Raw genomic sequence first — 20,360 nt, forward strand, 5'->3', positions numbered from 1 at the left:
GTCTGGGTGATCACATCAGGGCCCACATGCTGGCAGTGGGATGGCCTCACTAGGATGTCCACATATGAATCCCCAAAACAGAGAAATGCATCATCAAAAAAGAGGACACTGGTTTACCTAAAATTTGCATGTCCTGATTTATACGTATAGATGCAAATTTAGAAATAATTATTATGATTTAAATAGAAATTCAGTACATCTCCCCATTGTGTATAAGAGTGTGACTAGGTGACCTGTGTGCCTGCTCAGTCTGCTGTCCAAGACGGTGCTCTTGATGGGTAATGTTAAGGCCCAGCTCTTCCTTCTGATAGTTCTTTATATTTAAACTGGACCAGGACAGCCCTTCAAATAGAGAAAATGTTTAAAACAGAGGATAGTCCTCTACCAATCTTTCAAATAGAGAACTGTCTGCTGTGAAAGTGGCCACCCTAGGCCCTGCCCACTTTGGGATGTGGCCCCCAACATGCTTGTCCTGAGCCAGGTTGGAACTCGGACCTAAAAGGTTTCCCCACCTCTGCCAGTGGTGAAAGGGCCTTGAGACATATCCTTGCTAGATATATTTTGGGTCAAGACAATAGAAGTTTCCCTTTGGGGGAGTGGTGTATGCTTAGCAATTATAGCCCCCTCAAGATCTCAGGTAACAAGGCCTATAAGCTGCATTTCCTTCCCACCCCCCTCGCTGCCTGAGATTGTGGATAGCTGATGCCACTCACAGTGGATGCCTGCCATGGGAGCAGTGTGGAGTTGTGGCTAAGGGTGTGAGCTGTGCGCTAGGAAATCCCCAGCTTCAAATATTTCTCTCAGCCTCTGGCCCCACCTACATCTATAATATGGAGATATTATTTATTATTTCAATTTATATCCCACCTTTCTATACATTAAGCATCCAAGGTGCCTCACAATGACAATAAAATACAATAAACAGTAGATGAATAAAGAAAAGCAGTTAAAACCAATCAATAATAATACATAAATAATAGCAATAATACTGACCTATCGTGCGAGCTGTTGCAAGAACAAGTAGATAATGTATGTGCAGTGCTATGAACTCTTGAAATGTGCTCTGTAAATGCTGCCACTAAGGGTTATCTTTAGATGGATCATTGGTTACGCTCAGTAGAGAGTAGTCCTGCCATGTCAAGGCAGTTCCTCCACGTCTTGTTGATGTTTTCCTGAGGGATTCAGTGTAAAGGAGCCGGTATGCAATGTTGTACTTGGCACAAATGCCAGCTCTTGCTAAGTCACTTCCTAAGGGCCTTGGGCAGACCCCCCCACCGCCGCCACCTGTAATCTTGGAGAAAATTAAGGTGAGATTTGTTGACCATTTTCAGATATTTAAAAGGATGTCACCTAATAAAGCATTTCAAGTATTCAGACTTCAGAGTACTTCACATACGTTATTTCTATAGGGCTGGATCCAGCACTCTCATTCCACTGATGGAAGCAGTTCCATCAGCGGAACTAGGAGGGGGCACTTTGCCCACCCCCAGCAGCCCTCCACATCTGCTTTGGAGGGCTGAGAACCTCTCAGGAGCAGATTTTAAGGTGGTGTGGAGGGCTGCAGTGGGGAAGAGAAAGTCCCGTCATACTAGCGGACTTCCGCTAGTGTGATATCAGATTGAACCCATAATACGTACAGCAGCATGCCAGTATGATTATCCCCATACTACAGATAGAGCAAGTCTGAGGTTGAGGGGCTTGTCTATGGCCTCATAGTGAGCTTGTGGCAAAGGTGAGATTTGAACTGGGGGGCTTCCCAGTTCAAAGAGCAATTTCTTAGCCACTATGATGCACTAGCTTTCACCACCTAATACGGTTGCCAAGCAATTGGAATATAATATAACCAGTCTGGTGGCTTTGGGATATCTGCCCCCCGCCCCATTGTCTTCCCACATTTAGTCCCTTCCCCAATAATTTCAGTGTGTGTGTGTGTGTGTGTGTGTATATATAAAGTGTATTTTGCACACATATGTTTGCATACGTGTATTGGGCAGGGGGAGTCTGGGAGGCCTGGAAGTGAGTGTGGGCAATGGGCTTGGGCCCCACTCATAAAGTTCTAAAGGTCACCCACTGTGTCCCAGCTGTTGTCATTCTAGCCTCGCCATTGGACTGAAGTCATGGGGTGGAGGTGTCTGGCTGGTCGTGACTGGCTGCCTTGCTCACTTGGCAGCGGTGGTGTGGAAGGAGAACAGCACGCAGGGCAAATGAGTGGCAAGGAGAGACCATCTTGACTGGCTTCCTCTGCTTTTTGAGCTTCCACAGCTGCTAGCCTTGCTGCTGCTCACACCCAGCCTGTTCCAAGAGTCCACCACAGCACCTGCTCCTCCTTCACTGGGTTCATGAGGATTTTCTTGCATACACACATCTCCCCTTGCCTCCCGAGAGAGAGGAGAGACTGTGTGCATGCAAGGAAGTCCTAATGAGCCCAGTGGGACTTACATCTGGGTAAAACATGCTTCTTGTTGTTTATTCGGTCAGTCACTTCTGACTCTTCGTGACTTCATGGACCAGCCCACGCCAGAGCTTCCTGTCGGCAAAAGGATCACGCTTAGGATCATGCTAAAAGTGAATGTACATGTCCTGTGTGTGTAGGAGCACAACAGACAGAGAAGGCTTTCTTCCCAGCCTCAGCATTCCCCTTTCTGAAACGAGATTATGTTTTCTAGAAGGTCTTCGAAATTCCGTAATAATAGTGCTGCATGTATGTGTGTGTTGTAGATGTGACTTTGGACATAGTCTGCTGAGTTACACACTTTTAGTCTTTGCTTGATGCTTGTGTGACACAACTGGATTATGCATTGTGTTGGGTCTGCCTGTGGGGGTGGCGGTGATGACCTGATATCATGTGTGCATGCTATTCCTTGGGGGCAAAGAATTTGTAAGCACATGCAGTAGCCGTACTCCTTTGGTCAGGGGTGGGCAACTTGTGGCCCTCCAGTTATTTTTGGCCTACAACTTCCATAATCCTTCACCATTGGCTATGCTGGCTAGGGCAGATACGAGTTGTAAGCTAGAACATCAGGAGGGCCGCAAGTTGTCCACCTCTGCCTAGGTGAACAGAGTGCTTTATTACCAAATTCTGCCCCCAGGCCCCCGTCTCTTGATTCAAGTGGGCTCCAGCTCCCATGCAGGTAAGAAAATGTTGCCTTCCAAGACAGTTGGCAACCCTATATCAAAAGGAACAGACGTTCATCCTGTGCACTGAGGCAGAGAAACTAAGAACTGACAGATTAAACAAGAGGAAAACAGTTTAGCTCAAACACCAGAGGAATTAATGCATGTGTGTGTGAGTGTATATTCTCTCTCTCTCTCTCTCTCTGTAACTCAAAGAGCTGTATAAGAGCAATGTTTTGCCAATGGAGAATGTGAAATCCATCTCTGTGCTGTCTTCCCCTCCGTTCTCATAAGCCTGCCTTCTCAGCCCAGACACTGAGTGCTGGAAGCAAGCCGTAATTCTCCATTGCTGCTGCATGAGCTGAGCCGTGTGTCAGGCTGCCGGCCGGCCTGTGATGGAGTGTTCTCATTACAGCAATGCCCTCCCCAGCCTCTGAAGACTTTCCCCAACTTCAATTACTTAAAGGTTCCAGACATCGGTTCCCTCCACCTCCTGAAGCGCATTTGGCTTAATGCAATACTCACTACCAAATGCACCATTAAGGTGCCCCAGAAGTGCCCACCTTAATGCGTCAGCAGGGCCCATTGTACTAAAAGCAGCAGGCACTGTGGCTGGAATCAGAACAAAGACATTCCAGGGAACCTGGGAGATGAATGCAGGCTTTTTCTTGCTCTGAGAACACCAGTGCCCAAAGACAGGAAAATGGAGAATACCTATCCTGGAGTGGGGGAATTTAGCTCGTCTACAAACAGTTACTTACTGGCAGGGGGGAAGAAAGGTGTGCAGGGGAAGTGGAGGCACAGGTATACACTAAATTCTCTTCCATGATACATTGGCTGCATTTGCACATAACGCAAAGCCATGGTTTAGGTTTTAAACATGGTTTGTTGCTTCAACCATGAACTGTCTTAAAGACAAACAAATGAACTGTGGCTTGTTTTCCTTATTTCTGGTTTGTTTCTGTCCCGCCCATTTTGCCAGCCTTCAGAGCAGTTCCATTTTTAGGCTGCTCTTGCTCAGCGCCTCTGCTTCAGGGCAGACAGAAGTGCAAACAAGCCAGGGATACGCAATTGTTCAGCAGCGGAGCCACCAGGGCCAGTCCAAGGAGTGCAGGTCTGAGGGGGCATGCAACAGGAGGGCCCCCAAATGACCCCCTGATAGGTGGCAGATCCTCCTCCTCTTCCTGCCAGTCTGCTACTAAAGGAAGCGCTGATGGCGACACACACAAACACAAGCCCTCTTAGCAGTGGAGGCTGGGGCTCCGATGTCCGTGGGGTGGTGAATCGGCTCCGGGTGTCAGTCAGAACTCTGAAGGAGCTATCCCAGGTGCTCTGATGTCACTGCCCCACTTCAGAGCCACCACCCTCCACAGCCTCCTAGGGCTTTGGGATTCCCCACCAGCAAAACACCTCTGGCTTGTCTGAATAGAGCTCATTCAGAGGGTGCGGCTGTGAGCCCTCTCACTGAAAACAATGAATCAATACTTCCTGTGGGACCTCTTGGGGCCCCTCAGAGCTGCAGAGGCCGGCATAATCGTTGGGCCATCTAGAGTGGCCATGTACATATCACCCAAAAGAGGAAATGGAGTGTATTGCCCAAAGAGAGGACAAAAGAGGGCAGATTTTTATGTGATCTTTTATAGGTGTAGATGCAAGTTTAGAAATTACTGTACTTTAAACAGAAATACAGTACAAGTTGGGAAGACTGGGACCAGATGAGCTGAGTGCCTACTCAGGTGCTAAGTGCTGATGGGCAACCTAAAGGCTCCTGCTGCTCTCCCTTCTTATGGTTCTTTATCTTTAAACCCAGTTTGGACTGGACAGCCCATCAAATGGAGGACTGTCCTGTATAAAGTAGGACACATAGCAGCTGCCCTAGACTGCCACGCTGAGCTGAAAGATGTAGAGCAGGAGTGTGGAATGTGTGGCCCTCCAGATGGTGTTGGACTACTACTCCCATCCACCCTAGCCAGCATAGCCAATAATAAGAGATGATGGGAGATCCAGTCCAACAACACCTGGAGGCCCACTTGTTCCCCATCGCTGGGAGAGAGATTCCCCAGGCAGGGAGCAAAGCCAAACAGTTCTCAGCCTCCTTGGTTAAGGCTAAGATTCTGCAGAAGCTACATTATTGAGACCAACGCTAGCTTATTGCCCGTGCTGCCTCCGATTCTGTAGGACTGGGGTAAGAGCTGCCAATTTTCTTACTAACTCCTCCACAACAGCTTGATCTGCAGATGTTAGTAGGCAATCATGCTTACCTGTGCATCACGAGAAGCATCACTGGCTGATTTTTGCATTTCAAGCTGCTGCAAAAGGCAAGAGAAGAGGTCAAGCCTTTTTTGCAGGGGTCTCTTGGCATCATCCCTAACTTGGATGACAATAATTAGCATCCTACCTGTCCTTTGCTACAGTTGATGTCCACCTCTGTTTCCAGTGCTCTTATATAACCTTCTGGAGCCCTGACAATGGATTCACTGATTCAGTCAAAGAAGACTGGCTCTTGCTGGATAAGCATTGAAGTTTCCGCATCCATTTCAAGCAGCTACAGAACAATCAGTCAATGCTCTTGTGATGTCTCAGCATCTGAGCAGCCCTTCCCTACTACAAGGCATTGAAGCAGCTTGATGTATTGTATTTCTTGAAGAGATCTCCAATGCCTAGTTTTCCCCTTTAGGCCAAAGTGAGTGGATGATCATCAGTGGCTCTTTAAAGCCAGCAAACAATAGAGGTATAAAAGGAAGAGCACGCAATGCTTTCCTTATTGCAGGCTCACAATCAAGCAGCCATTCAAACGGTGAGAGGAGTAAGCCCTGGAACAGAGTTCCTCAACTCAGTGAGGCATCTATGGCTGTGCGTGTTTCAACTGAGCATTAAAATGCTTTGATTTAGAGGGCTTCAGACTGCATCATTGACACTGGTAAGGGAGGGATCTAAACTGTTCACTCACACACATACACACGCACACACACATATAGGGATGGGCAAACATGAGATGTTCAGGCTTGTTGAGGTTCTCTGAATTCTTCCTTGAAGCTCAGTTCACCTCGTTCACATCTTCAAATGCGGGCATCTTTTCTTTTTTTGCTAAGCGGGACAAATGTGTATGTTCAATTGGGAAAAGTTCACATATTCCTTATAGGCTGAAGCATGAAAATGCAGATGGGTGGGGGATGTGCATTTACACAAGTGCACATTTTCTGTGCACTTGCAAATGCAAGTTCGAGAAATTACAAAATTTTCCTGAGAATTGCATTCCTGCTCGCTTTTGCATTCAAGGCTCCAAACAGGACATATTTGCGTGATTTGCAAACAGGAACAAAATTCTCATACATCCCTACTCTCTCTCTCTCTCTCTCTCTCTCACACACACACACACACACACACACACACACAGAGTGATACCTGTTTCTACTCTCCAAGTATGGCCAAGGAAGCAATTGGTCATAAACAGAGCTAAAATATTAATCTAGTTCGAAAACTAGGGGCTGGGTCTCTCTCTCTCAGTCCCTGAGTGGGTGAACGTTCTGTTTTAAGGTTGTTAAAGAGTTTTGTTAAGCGGTCCCTTTTGCCCTGCATGACTTTTCACCCAAAATCAAAGGAAGCCAGACCAACTGTTCAGATGTCCCAGTACCATAAGCCTTAGCTAACAGCAGATCTTAAACTCAGTTGTTTTTTTAGAAAGATGGTTTTCCTATCTGGCCTAGTGTTAGCAAAAGCAGCTGAACAAAGCACACTGGATCCTGAAAGTGAAGGCCTTGGCAAACCGTACTGAGTCATAAACAGCCCCCTGGCTAAGCAGCCGGAAGTATAAAACAGCAGAACAAATCAGGACAGGCTTCTAACAGAATGAGACCACCACCACTACTACAGAATATACTGAACATGCTAGTCTTTTTATATACAAGGAACCCAGGCTAAAAGGAAGCTTACTTGGCTCCACCTGAATGCTAGGCAGCGTTCCCCCCCCCCCTTGTGTACAAACAGAGAGCCCTGTTTGCACCCAAGGCTCTCTGATGCATCCAAAGCTGTTCATTGGCGCCACATTGTTGTGCCTACTAACCATTTAAAAACTCTTAAGAACAAATTAACTTTGAGTTTACACCATCATTTGGTGTGATCCCTGCCATTGCTAATCCAGCATCCCAAACCCATAGCTGAAGTTCCTGAGTTTGAGGGTGGTGCAGTACATTCAATGCATACACTCTCCCTTAAGTTACAGTCCCTTGTCTTTGATATGGCTAACCAGTGCTTTGTTTATAGTATATATACCTGCCTTACTCTCTGTCAAACCTTTGGTCCATCTAGCCCAGGGAGAGGCAGTTAATTTCCAACATCTCGAATTGGGATTGCCCACGGGCTTGAATATATTTATTTTATTTCTTAAATTTCTTAATCGTCCATCTGGCCAGCCACCCAGCCACTCTGGGCGATGTACAATGGTACAATCTAAAACAGTAAAATTATACATTAAAACATTATTTAAAAATACCCTAACCCACCCCAAATGCCTGCCTGAACAACCACGTTTTTAATGCGTGGCGGAAGCTCATTAAAGAGGGGGCATGGTGGAGTTCCCTAGGGAGGGAGTTCCACAGAATGGGGGCCACCACAGAGAAGGCCCTCTCCCTCATCCTCACCAGCCTAGCTGTCCTGGCTGATGGGACAGAGAGAAGGCCATCCGAGGCTGATCTTGTTGAGCAGCCTGTCTGGTGTTGCTGGAGGCGCTCCTTGAGATAGGCTGGGCTGGAACTGCATAGGGTTTTAAAGGTCAAAACCAACACCTTGAATTTGGCCCAGAAAACAACTGGTAACCAGTGCAACTCCTTCAGCACTGAAGTGATGTGATCACGCTGGCGGCTGCCTTTAATCAGGGGAGCTGCTGCGTTCTGCACCAGCTGCAGCTTCCGAACCGTCTTCAAGGGTAACCTCACGTAGAGCGCATTACAGTACTCTAGACGAGAGGAGACCAGGGCATGTACTACTGATGGGAGCAGATGGTCGGGAAGGTAGGGCGAGCCGCCGTATCAGAAGGAGTTGGTACAACGCTGTCCGGCTCACGGTTGATACCTGAGCCTCCATGGACAGCTGGGAGTCTAAAATGACCCCCAGGCTGCAGACCTGGTCTTTCAAGGGTAGCCATACCCCATTCAACACCAGGTCAACATCCCCCAACCTACTCTTGTCTCCCACCAGAAGTACCTCGGTCTTGTCAGGGTTCAGTTTCAGCGTATTCCTCCCCATCCAGCCACTCACCATCTCCAGACATTTAGACAGGGATTCCATGGCCAACCCTGGTGAAGATTTGAATGAGAGGTAGAGCTGCATGTCATCTGCATATTGATGACACTGCACCCCAAACCTCCTGATGATAGCCCCCAGCGGCTTCACATAGATGTTAAATAGCATTGGGGAGAGGATGGAACCCTGTGGCACCCCACATGTGAGCAGCCATGGGTCCAACACCTCTTCTCCCAGCGCTACCCTCTGGTACCTGCCGGAGAGGAAGGACCAGAACCACCGTAATACGGTGTCTCCAATGCCCAACCCTTCCAGGCGGTCCAGGAGGATACCGTGGTCAACAGTATCAAAAGCTGCTGAGAGGTCGAGGAGAACAAGGAAGGAGCATTCACCCCTATCCAAAGCCCTCCTCATATCATCCACCAAAGCGATCAAGGCCGTTTCTGTCCCATGCCCAGACCTGAAGCCCGATTGAAATGGATCTAGATAATCGGCTTCTTCCAAGTGTGCCTTCAACTGCATCCCCACCATCCGCTCTATGATCTTGCTCCAAAATCGCAGATTCGAGACTGGGCGAAAGTTGTTCAAAATTTGGGGATCCGAGGAGGGCTTCTTTAAGAGCAGTCTTATCACTGCCTCCTTGAGGGCTGATGGCATCACTCTCAAGGCATTCACCACCGCCCTGATCCCCTCACCCAATCTATCTCTGCAGCTCATAATGAGCCAAGATGGGCAAAGATCAAATAAGAAGGTGGTCAGCTTTACAGATGAAAGCACCTTGTCCACTTCATCAGAAGGAAGAAGCTGGAACCGATCCCACAAAACTGGTTTGCCACAGTCCACCTCACTAACTGTATCCACGGCACACGGAATAACACTCCTAATCCGATCAATTTTATCGGCAAAGTGCCTTGCCAAGGCCTCACAGGAGGCCTTAGAATGGTCCAGTGGTTCTGGAGCAACTGGACCAACCAGGCTCCGGACCACCTGGAACAGCCTCCTGGGACAGCACTCTGCGGACGCGATAGGGGCAGCATAGTATTTTTTGCTGCCTTCATTGCCACATGATAGGTTGAAGATACAGCTCTAGCCCGCGTCCGATCGTCTTTGGAGCGAGACTTCCGCCACCAGCGCTCTAGCCATCTCGCCTCCTGTTTCAGGGCTCATAACCGTGGATTAAACCATGGCGCAGTTCGAACCCTGTTCAGGGGGACAGGGCGTTTCAGAGCCACCCAATCTAGTGCCCCAGTGATTGCAGCATTCCAGCCACCCACCCACCCACCCAGGCCTCGACCGAGTGGCCGTTTGCGTGCTCCAGAGAATCCCCAAGTGCTTTCAGGAATCCATTTGGATCCACAAGGCACCTTTATTGTTGTTCAGTCATGTCCGACTCTTCGTGACCCCAATAAGGTGCCTGGGGCAGACCGTTTTAATGGGTCCTCCACCCCTGCGGAGGGGTTATGGAACCGAGTAGTCCAGCGTCACCAGATAGTGATCTGACCATGACAAGGGGGTGGTGGATATACCCCCACTTCGAGATCACTCTCCACTTCTCCAGAAACAAATACAAGGTCTAGTGCATGATCGGCTGCATGGGTGGGCCCAGTTGGAAGATGGTGCAGCTCCCAGGAAGCCATGGTCTCCATGAAGTCCCGAGGTGCCCCTGTGAGGACGGCCTCTGAATGTACATTGAAGTCCCCCAACACCAATAAGTTAGGGGACTGCACACGCACATCAGAGACCACCTCAAGCACCTCAGCCAGGGAGTCAGTCATGCAGCGGGGTGGGCGGTACATGAGCAGAATCCCCAGACTGCCCTTCGGGCCCAGCCTCCAGTACATGCACTCAGCAACCTTGGTCTCCCGGAGAGGGGGTCTGGTGAAGACCAAGGACTCCCGGGAGATAACAGCCACTCCCCGATCCCCAGCCCTCAGCTGCTGTGCGTACGAAAACCTGGCTGGGCACATGGCTGCCAGAGTTGGAGCAGCGGCCTCAGCCAGCCAGGACTCCGTAATACATTCCAGGTCTGCACCCTCATCCCGGATCATGTCATGGATGAGGGATGTTTTCTGGGTAACAGACCTGGCATTGCAGAGCAGCAACCGAAGGCCAGAGGATGGAATCACCTGTCCCCCAGCCATCCTTTGGCTCTGGACAGGCCAGAACAGGGGACAGATATTACACATCTCTCCCTTGTTCCCCTTACCTGGCATGGCCTGCCCCTAGCGCTCTGCGAGCACTTGCTGCCCAGCCTCTGTATCTTCTGGCTCCCAACACTCCCCCCCCACTGCCTCCGTCAGGTGGACATATGCGCCCTTGCTTCTGCCTATCAGGCAGGCTACCCACCCCTAAAAACACAACAAAAAACCCACCCCCCACCAACAGTTAAACAAAAATCAAAACAAAACATCCCCTTTACCAATCCTGGCTCTCCCAAGCCACCTCAGCCAGCCAGCTTATATGGTCCCTCCAGGAGGAACAGGTGGCACTGAAGTCATTTTTACACTGCAGATGCCAGGGACTGAACTGGGGAGCTTCTAGATGCAAAGTACGTGCTCCGCCATTGAGTGATGACCCACAAGAGACCCTGTTTGTTTCCAAAGAGGCAACAGGAAGGGCAGTAGCCCAGCGGCAGAGCCCCTGTTTTGCCTGCAGGAGGTCCCAGGTTCAATACCCGGCATCTCCAAGTAGGGCTGGGAAAGAATCCTGTCTGAAACCCTGGAGAGCCATTGCTGCCAGTCAGTGTGGACCAATGGTATAAGGCAGCTCCCAATGTCCCATCCACATCAATTCTTCCCATGTTGGTATATCCAGCAGGTGGAGATCAAGTGTCCCCAGTCAGCTGGTGGCAGGGGGAGAGGGGGGTCGAGTTCACAAACAGTTAAGCCAACAGGATGCACAGAGCTTCAATTCTGCTGAGCTGGCAGTGGCCAAGGAAAAAGTCAATTTCCCGACCACTTCCCCCTGGCCCAGAAGCGCTGCCCAGTTTGCATGTTCTCATTCCCCTTTATGGTTGGGCGGCAGTGACCAAGCTGCTGGAAGCTACTTTGTGGCCACTGCTAATGGGCCGCCAAGTGCAGGGAAAAGAAACCACAGGGTATGGAGGAAGAGAAGGCTGCAGAGCCTGGAGAGGGAGGGGGGAGGGAGCAGGGAGCAGGGGCTTCATTGGCAAAGCTGTCTGCAGCTTATAGGTTCATTCTGCCGGCTTGTCCCGACTTCCAAATCTGCAGCAGCAATTCTTTTTGTGAGTAGTCATCAGATGTCCTTTGTGTTAAGGGATATTTCTTATTCTCAAGGATGATTCCTTATTCCACACATAGCTCCATAGCATAAAATGGACACCCCATATTTCAGAGCCCCCCAAGTTCATAGGACATCGATAAAATAAACAGCCATACCTGGAACACTCTCCCTTTTTTCTAAAATGTTGAGCTAGCAATTCACCATTCACTTCCTCAGAATCAACCCTGCAGGATCCAAGCCCCCCTGCCCTTTCTTGTTCCTCTCTGCTGACCCTGCTGAGCTAGGGGTGCCAACTTTTTTTTAACAGTCCCTGCTCCTGTGCCTTTAACAGCATCTTGATCTGCAGACATTAACCCATGATAATGTTTATCTCCATGCCACAAAAGCTCTGCCTGCTGATTCCTGCAGATCAAGCTACTGCTAAAGGCCCAGGACCAGGCCAGGCCATTTTTCTCTGGTCGGTTGGCAACCTTAGCCCATGCATGCCTTTGCTATTCCAGTGAGCAGTTTTCTTCTTGTTACTGAGCAGATTAACGTTGTCAGCTTTTTTCTTGACAGAGCTCCTGTGTCTTTAGCTACGGCATGATAGCCTGCAATTTAACAGGAGCAGGTTTTCCTGCAACTGTAGCTCTGGGAAAGGTAAAGTTGTACCAGCTGAGCATGGTGTCATGCTGCTCCTGAAGTTTAAAACACAGGGCCTCCCTTAGGAAAGGAGCTGGCAATACTAGAATAGGCCTAATGACAAAGAGGTGTGCCATGGCTTTGCTAGGACAGTATTTGAACATTCCAAGGATAATTTCTTAGCTCCGTTGGCCAAGTGCTGAGCAATAACAGGGCCGCAGTCAGCAGCTGGAGTGCTTTAGAGCAGGATCAGATGGACAGTGATGTTAGGGGTGTTCGCCCAACCCAGCTGATCTGTACTGAACATGCAAAGGGGATTGGGATCATACATACAAGCCATGACACTGATGCGCCCTCCGTCCATACTCCCAGCAGACGTGTGTTTGATGCCAGCATAAAGGGCCCCTGCACATGTCCTTCTCTCTGCCCTAGGGGTTCTTCCACACAAGCAGGAGCCACGGCCAATTAAAGCTGCAGTCCACACTGTGGAGCCCCTACACATGCCTGTCTGTAAGTGCACGGGGGCCCCTTCGTGCTAAAGCCAAATGCACGGCTCCGGAGGGAGGGGTGCGGCCAACAAGTGCCATCTTGCTGCCCCCCATGTTCAGTGTGAGGGGGCCATTTGCCCGCCCCTTTTATGTCCCAAGATAATGGTAAGCTCATGTCCAGGTTTGCAGCAGGCAAGACTGCCATATGAGGCAAAAGACGCTGTCGCCCATCCCCGCCATCACGGGTTGACCTCCACTCAACACACCTAGTCGTCCTCGTCCTCCTCTCTGGCTGTAGTGAGGAGGTGCCCACTACAGAATGCCACTCATCGTGCAGGCAGCACTCAGGGTCTCCAGAGCAGATACCCCATCATGGAAGTGCTCCACCCGTCCATGTCCATTGCCGATGCAATGTTTTGTTGGGCAAAAGTTGTCTCCCATAAATTGTATCCAAATTTGCCGCTGGAGGCAGAGCCTTCAGCCCATCAGATTGTCTCTTTCCCCTGTGCCAATCCTGGTAATCTTCATGGTAGGTGAGTGATTGATGCTCTGATTTACTCATCACCAGCAAAGGTGTTTGTGTGGAAGCAACCAGCATTAGGTTATCTCACAACAAATGGGGCTTAATTGAAGAGGGGAAGTCATTTGAGACTGGTGGTCCTCTTCCTTCCTAGGGCACAAAGCCCAGATGTTTGGGACTGAGGAGGGTTTGGAAGGCCACATGTCCTCCCTCCAGTGCAAACCCAGGTAGGTTACTGGGCAGTCTGGAATCCATGGAACCCCATGTTGTCTCCATGATAATGGATGGCATGAGATCATTTAGGGTGCGTTGACCCCCCCATATTGGTTAGGTATAAACCCAAGGCTAGTGATGGGCAAACTTACCTGTTGGATATCCAGTATTGCAAGTTAGGACCAAAGTTAATGTGAGGTCTTGAAACTTGTGTGAATTCTTGCACATGTCCATCTTGGGAATGTAGCATGCATAATGTGGCTTTTTGCCCAAATTTGTGCATCATGACATTGCTATAGTTGAGGGAGATGGAGTCGCTAGCAGGGGCAGAGGTAGCAGCTGTGGCACAATGGGCAGATGCAGAAATGTACAGCATGCTGGGGAGGAATCCAGTCAAGTTGAATGTGATGCTTGTTGCATGGTTTGAGATCCAAAGGTTTGGGCAAAGTGTAACAAAAGGAGATAAGTAAAACCATTGCATGTGTATGGCAAATGGGGCATTCCCATTCCCTTCAGAAAGTAAAGGGTTACATCAACCAACATCAGAGCATGTGCAGAATGGTGGCCTCTGAATGCATAGTCATGCAGACCGCACAGGGACAGGACATATCAATAAACTTGTAATCAATCTTGGTTTGCATTACGAAAATAATAAAGTTTGTTAGATCAAAGTCCAGGCTTGCTACAAATTTAGGAATTACAAACCTAATGGATTCAACCTACTACAAACCAACCAATTCCAAGTTTTGGCGGCATCCCTACCCAAGACATGCAGCCATTTGCAATTTCAGAGGCCACAAACTATCTCTTGAAAGCCCCAAATGCTGGATTTTCGATATCCACGTAATATTCTAAAGCCAGTTTTGTTTAGAGGCTCCTGTATCTTCCCATTCTAGAGACACATAGGAACAGCTGCGCGAGGCTGGAACAGGCAGCAACATGCTGGGTGCAGGAAATAATCTGGCACCAGCCACCTTGGCTTCTGTAGGCTTCGGGTGGTGGGGAGGGGTGGGGTGGAGAGATGCTTGTCCTTCCCCCAGCACGTCCCAACCCCAACACAGATACCAAGGAAGCTGATGAATTATTAAGTAGGCCCTGTCCTACGCGTCAGGGTCTGACTTCTGCGCTGCTGTAGGCTGTGCACTAACACATCCCTGACCAGCAGCCGGCACTGGCACAAGGGAACAGCCGCTCGGTACAGCACAGCCACAAACTCCCAACTTGGGAGCAGGATGTCAGAGAATGGAAGCTTTTGGAGTCAGGGAAGCATCTGATTCTGGATGCTGGATTTGGAAGAGCTTTGGGGTCTCAGAGGCTGCCTAGGGTGTCAGCTCATCCCATCCCTTCTCCTTGCCATACGTCTCCTGAATTCTCTTTCTTCTGGATCCATTTTATTTTCTTCATTGCACTTCTTAATTTCTGCCCCATTTCTCCTTTTTTAGAAGCCTTCCTTCCCTTTTTTAAAGTCTTCCTAGCCTTCCTTTCTTTCCTGACCTTTCTCTCCTCCTCTCTTTCTGACACCAGCTCCATATCTCTTCAGCCTTCTTTCTGTCCCTCTCTTTCTTCCCTGTTTGCCTTTTGACAATCCACCTCGAACATCCAGCACCAAGAAGTCCTTGTGGAGTCCTGCAGCTGGGGAGGGGGGCTAATTAAAGGGGCCCTGGGGGGTCCAAGATGCCCATCCAGATATTCTGCACCATCTCGTTCTCTTCAAGCCAAGAGAAACACACAGTCAAGTGTGCAGCGGACAGCAGTGGCGACAAATCCCTCTGTGACCAGCAGGAACCAGAAGTCGTGGAGGAGGATAATGAAGAGGAACTGGAACTGGAGGAGGAAGAGGAAGGAACTGCTCCAAATCTGGCAACCTTTGCCGGGAGCTGCACCTTGCACGGAGCCAACCATATCTTTGTAGAGGGTGGCTTTGGGGTGCGCCAGACCCTCTGGGCAGCTGCATTCCTGATCTCGCTGTCCATTTTCCTGTCCCAGGTAGCTGGGCGGATCTTCTTCTACCTGGAGTATCATCACGTCACACTGCTGGATGAGATGGAGAGTCCCCAGATGACTTTCCCTGCCATCACATTCTGCAACATCAACCGGATCCGGGTGACTCAGCTCACCTATGACGACCTGTCCTATATTTCACCACTCGTGGGCTACGACGTTGGTGCCTACTTGGAAGCAGGCTTCCCACTGGCCCCGCCCAGCCTCGAGGTCCCTGATGAGCCTCTCAATCTGTATAAGTTTTATGACCGCAACAGCCACCAGTTCAAGGACATGTTGCTGGCCTGTAGGTACCGTGGCGAAGCCTGCAGGCCTGATGATTTTGTTGAGGTGAGTGGTCTTGCAACAGTTCTAGTGCCAGTGCTGGCCAGGGGAAGATTTGTTGAGGTTCCTGGGTGTGGGCTTCCTTACTGTCTGTCAAGCTGGGACAGTAATACCTTCATTAGGACCAATGAAAGTCATGAGCAAGCTTTTGAGCTTCCCAGAATGAAAGATAGAAAGGCCCTAAAATCTGCAGGTTACAACCATCTTAAGATGGAGTGCAGACTTACAGTGCAACCCGATGTATGTTTAATCTAAAGTCAGTCCTGTTGAAATCAATGGGATTTCATCCCTAGCAAGTTTGCTTAAGATTGCAGCCTTAATTGGATTAGACTAGCCTTCCCCAACCAGGTGCCTTGCAGATAAGTTGGACTACTACTACTACTACTACTACTATGTTGTAGCCCAGCACATCTGGAAGGCTCCCGGTTGTGGAAGGCTAGATTAGACTGTGCTACGTGCAAAACAGAAGGGTGACTGGGATGAAGAAACAGCAGTGGCTGTTCCCCTATTTTTGTGAAAATATAGAAGCCAGCAGAGGTTTGGATCTGTCTCCAGTACTAATTGGAACACACACAGGTTCCTTGTGAAGCAGGGCGCTCCTACTGTCTGCTTCACAAGGAACCTGTGTGTGTTCCAGTTAATAAAGAGTAAAGAGAAACATGGTTGTCTTGACATTATTAGCAAAGGCAGAGATTACTTTTAGGTGGTGCACTAGGGACAGTGTCAATAGAAGCCAGACTAGAGAGTATTACCTACTGGTTGGAGGGCACGTAAACACACTCTCACCCAAAAGAAGTCTCCTCTTCAACTAAGAGTTTCCTAAGATGCTAGTATTTTCTGTTTACCTTTGCATGCTCTTTGCAGACAGAAGAGGTTGGGGGTGACATGCTACAGCCTAAGCAGCTCTGTCAGGGTCAGGAATAGCTCACGTTCAAAGAACCGACCACAATCTCATGCATGCCTACTCAGAAGTAAGGCCCATTGAGTTCAGTTGGACTTACTCTCAGATAGGTGTGCATAGGATTGCATGCTAACCTGATTTTGTTGAGCGACAGGAGCAAAAGCCAGTCTTTAGCAATTAGGTTATATGTTCATAATACTTAGAAAACAGACTGGCCAAAGAAGATTTTGTGCTGGAGGGGGAAAAAATCCAAATGATTCCCCATTCCTGTGGTTGTAATAATGGGTAAATATGTGACATTTTGGAGCCCATTGATGGTACCTCAAAATCTGCAGGCTCAAGTGGGCCTCCTCCCCCTGCCCAAAGGTGGGACTGGTCTCAGTAGAGGTTTTAGCAGTGAGAGTCTACACTGAAAGTTCTCCTTTCTTACCTTCCTTCTAGTTCTGTACAGTGATGTAGTGGAGCCAGGGCTCACAGGGTCGAAGCGCTGGGTTGTTTTGATTTGCAGGGGCAATGACATCATCTGCCACCCACTCAAGGTTCCCTGTCCACTTTGAGCTTAGCTGCATTCCCTGCTGCATGGTGTGTGTGTGTGTGTGTGTGTGTGTGCTGGGGGTGGGGGAGAATAGATTTTCTCAGCAAGGATATGTCATTGTGAGCTATCCCCAAGCATTTTGCGATGGCTTGGTCCCAAATGGGTTATTAAGACCCAACAGCTTTACAAAAGACACATCGAATACATCATATTATAATACTTATATGATACATCAACACAGTTGCCTGAATTTCTGGACTGTCCTTGGGGACTATCCTGATGAGTGCCTGCACTTCAAAGTGTACCACTGCACAACTGGTTTTGTACAGAAAAGTCCTCCTAATACCAACCCAAACCACCCACTTGTGCCTGGCTATTTTAGGAGGGCCTGCATTCATGATTCAGTAAGTCCAACTGATGGAGGATCTGTACTCTTCTACCTAGGCACCCTGTTCTGAAAGATCAGTCCTCCACAGACTGCCCTGACCTACACTGAAAGCTTCCGCCAATGAATCTGTACAACTGATCAATTTCTTGCCCACAGATATTAAAAAGTGAATTATCTGGTGCCTTCACCTGCAGAAAAGTGTCTTGGCCCTTGAGATACATTAGTATGAGACATCTGCGTACACATCTTCTGATTCTGGTTTAGGCAATGTGCTGGAGAGGGTTTTCCTTATAATAAGTTATTTGTTATGTTGTAAAGAGAAACAACTGTCTTTACTGAAAAGCCTCTGTATTGGAAGAAAATGTAATATGTATGGTAATCAGTTAAAAGCAAGAGAGTTAATAGACAAAAAAATAAATACATGAATCGCTTGACAGGCCAACTTATTTCTACTGGGATTTGCTATGGGGAGTTTGCTGCTAAAGGCACAGGAGCAGAGCCAGTTAAAAAAAAAAAAAAAAGGAACAGCATGATTTCTGAATGGAGGAAATCCAGTAGTATTCATGCATGGCATGCACACTGCTTTTAATGCACAGGAGTCCTACCAAACAAAAAAGCTGACAACCCTACCTCTCTCCCTGATTGTTCTTTGGGTGCATCTGAAGAATGGCTGCCCTCAGCAAGGCAGGGAGGTTCCATCCATCCTTCCAACTCCATTGGTGCCAATGGGAGCATCCCTTGAAATACAAATAGCGCCTGCTAATTACATAACACAAGCCAATGTACCTTAACATTGCAATTAACCTCACTGTCTAGTTTAGCCCTGAGCCACTGGGTCAGACCCAATGATCTCATTGACAGAACAATCATACCTGCTTTGTTACTTATTCAGAAGTGCAGATTTATCAATAAGAGTTAGTGCAGTCCCTTCATAAGATCTTGTTTTTAAAATGGGTGATGCAAAAATTCCAAGCCACCCTGGACACCACTGCCTCTTCCATCTCAAATCCCAATCCCAGATAAGAGGACATTGGCTGTAGGTACTCGGTAGTGTGAGAAATGCACTCTCTAACCAGAGGTTAGAGGTACTCTAACCAGAGAGGTGTAGTGGCAAGAGTGTTGGACTGGGAGCCGGGAGATCCGGGTTCTAGTCCCCACTTAGTCATGGAAGCTCACTGGGTGACTTTGGGCCAGTCAGACTCTCAGCCCAACCGACCTCACAGGATTGTTGTTGTGAGGCTAAAATGGAAGGAGGATTATGTATCCTTCCTTGGGTTCCTTAAAGAGGAAAAAAGGCAAGATATAAATGTGGTAAGTAAGTAAGTAAGTAAATAAATAAATAATAACCTTCAGAGTCGCTTCATGTGTTCCAGGGCTGAATATCTGAAAATGAGTTTTGTGGCCAAGCTGTGGCGGGTCTCTAGGGTTATTCCTCTAGTGAGTGGAGAAATGCTTGTTGGCAATACAGCACTTCGCTCTCATCTGCATTTGTGGTAGCTTTCTTGCTAGGTTGCGGATTTGTGGTAGCTTTCTTGCTAGGTTGCAAAGTCCACCTGTTGTAGCAAAGCAAAGGGGCTGAATGGCCTAATCCCACCTCTTTGGGAACACACCATTTCACTCTTGCCGTTCCTTCCTGTAGCTCCTTCCCTGTGTGCTACCAATTCCAAGCTGCTTATTGTCATTAAAGCTCTCTGCGCACAGCAGGAACAGGAATTGCAACAATAGCCATCCGAACGTAGCAAGTGGCCATAGAAGCAGCAGGAAAGCAGAGAAGCAGCAAACACAGGCCTTGGTAATGGCAGAGAAACAAACACAGGCCTTGGTAATGGCAGAAGCAGCACATTTCAAAAGGAAGCAGCACCTTTGGAAATGGAAAGAAAGCATTGCTGGGAGAGATCCATGCTAGCAAACAGTGAGAGCCCTAGAAAGGGGGGGGGGTGTGCCGTAGCTCAGTGGCAGAGCACCTGCTTTGCATGCAGAAGGTCCCGCATTCGATCCCCGGCATCTCCAGGTAGGGTTGAGAAAGACACTTGTCTAATACCCTGGAGAGCCACTGCCAGTTGTTGTAAGCCTGGGGACTTAGGTTTGGGGACCAGATCTGGTCTTCCTTGGCTCTTACTCTGGCCCTCCAGGGTTCCCCAGATGGCCCTTTACCCACCCCTTTCTCCCAAACCGTTGTTTTGAAGTTTCCCCAGTGTTTACATGGTGTCCCCCCCCCCCGCCCCTTATAACACATTGCAATGCCTCTCCTAAGGCTTAGTTATTGGCAGTATGAGCTTTAAGCTAAAATGTGCTGGTATTTTTCCCCCTACCCCTTTTGCCTTTGGCCCCAGCTGCCAACCACTGGAATGCAGCCCCGAGGAACCACTCCGCAATGGAATTTGGCCCTTAGGCTGAAAGAGGTTCTGCAGCCCTGTTGTTAGCAATAGTGAGCCAGATGGACCAATCGTCTGATTTGATATAAAGCAGCTGTCTATGTTCCTATGAGTTGTAGCATAGGGAGCCCTAAAGACCTTGTGTTTCAACCCAGGGAATGAGGAACCCAGTTAAAAGAGGGGGTGTTGATACTGGCAAGGTGCACAACGTTCCTGGGAAGTGTAGATCACTAATCAGTGGTATAGTGGAGGGGGAACATAGGGGTGCACAGCACCGGAGCTATATTCAGAGTAGGGGCATTTATCTGCTCTAGCAAGTGAATGAGGTGATAATGAGGCTTTCACGTTTTACTGTTGGTTGCAACACATTAGCATGAAAGAAGTCAGAGAATGAGG

The 20,360-nt window shown here is 48.7% G+C and overlaps 1 protein-coding gene across 2 annotated transcripts in view; it reads left to right on the plus strand.

Annotated features, from left to right (window-relative positions):
• ASIC1 (acid sensing ion channel subunit 1) overlaps positions 1-20,360 on the plus strand; it is a 187,340-nt gene that overhangs the window by 118,482 nt on the left and 48,498 nt on the right. The window contains exon 1 of one of the 2 annotated variants that reach the window (XM_084832320.1): positions 15,115-15,771. The exons of the other annotated variant lie outside the window; for it this stretch is intronic. Within the exon in view, the coding sequence (XP_084688446.1) occupies positions 15,115-15,771 (657 nt within the window). Of the gene's footprint in view, positions 1-15,114; positions 15,772-20,360 lie in introns of those variants that run through there. 2 annotated transcript variants of the gene reach the window in all.

The sequence above is a fragment of the Heloderma suspectum genome, chromosome 2, assembly GCF_057233095.1.
Source record: "Heloderma suspectum isolate Gila_16-S chromosome 2, 16-S_ref, whole genome shotgun sequence".
In the NCBI taxonomy this organism is placed as follows: domain Eukaryota; kingdom Metazoa; phylum Chordata; class Lepidosauria; order Squamata; family Helodermatidae; genus Heloderma; species Heloderma suspectum.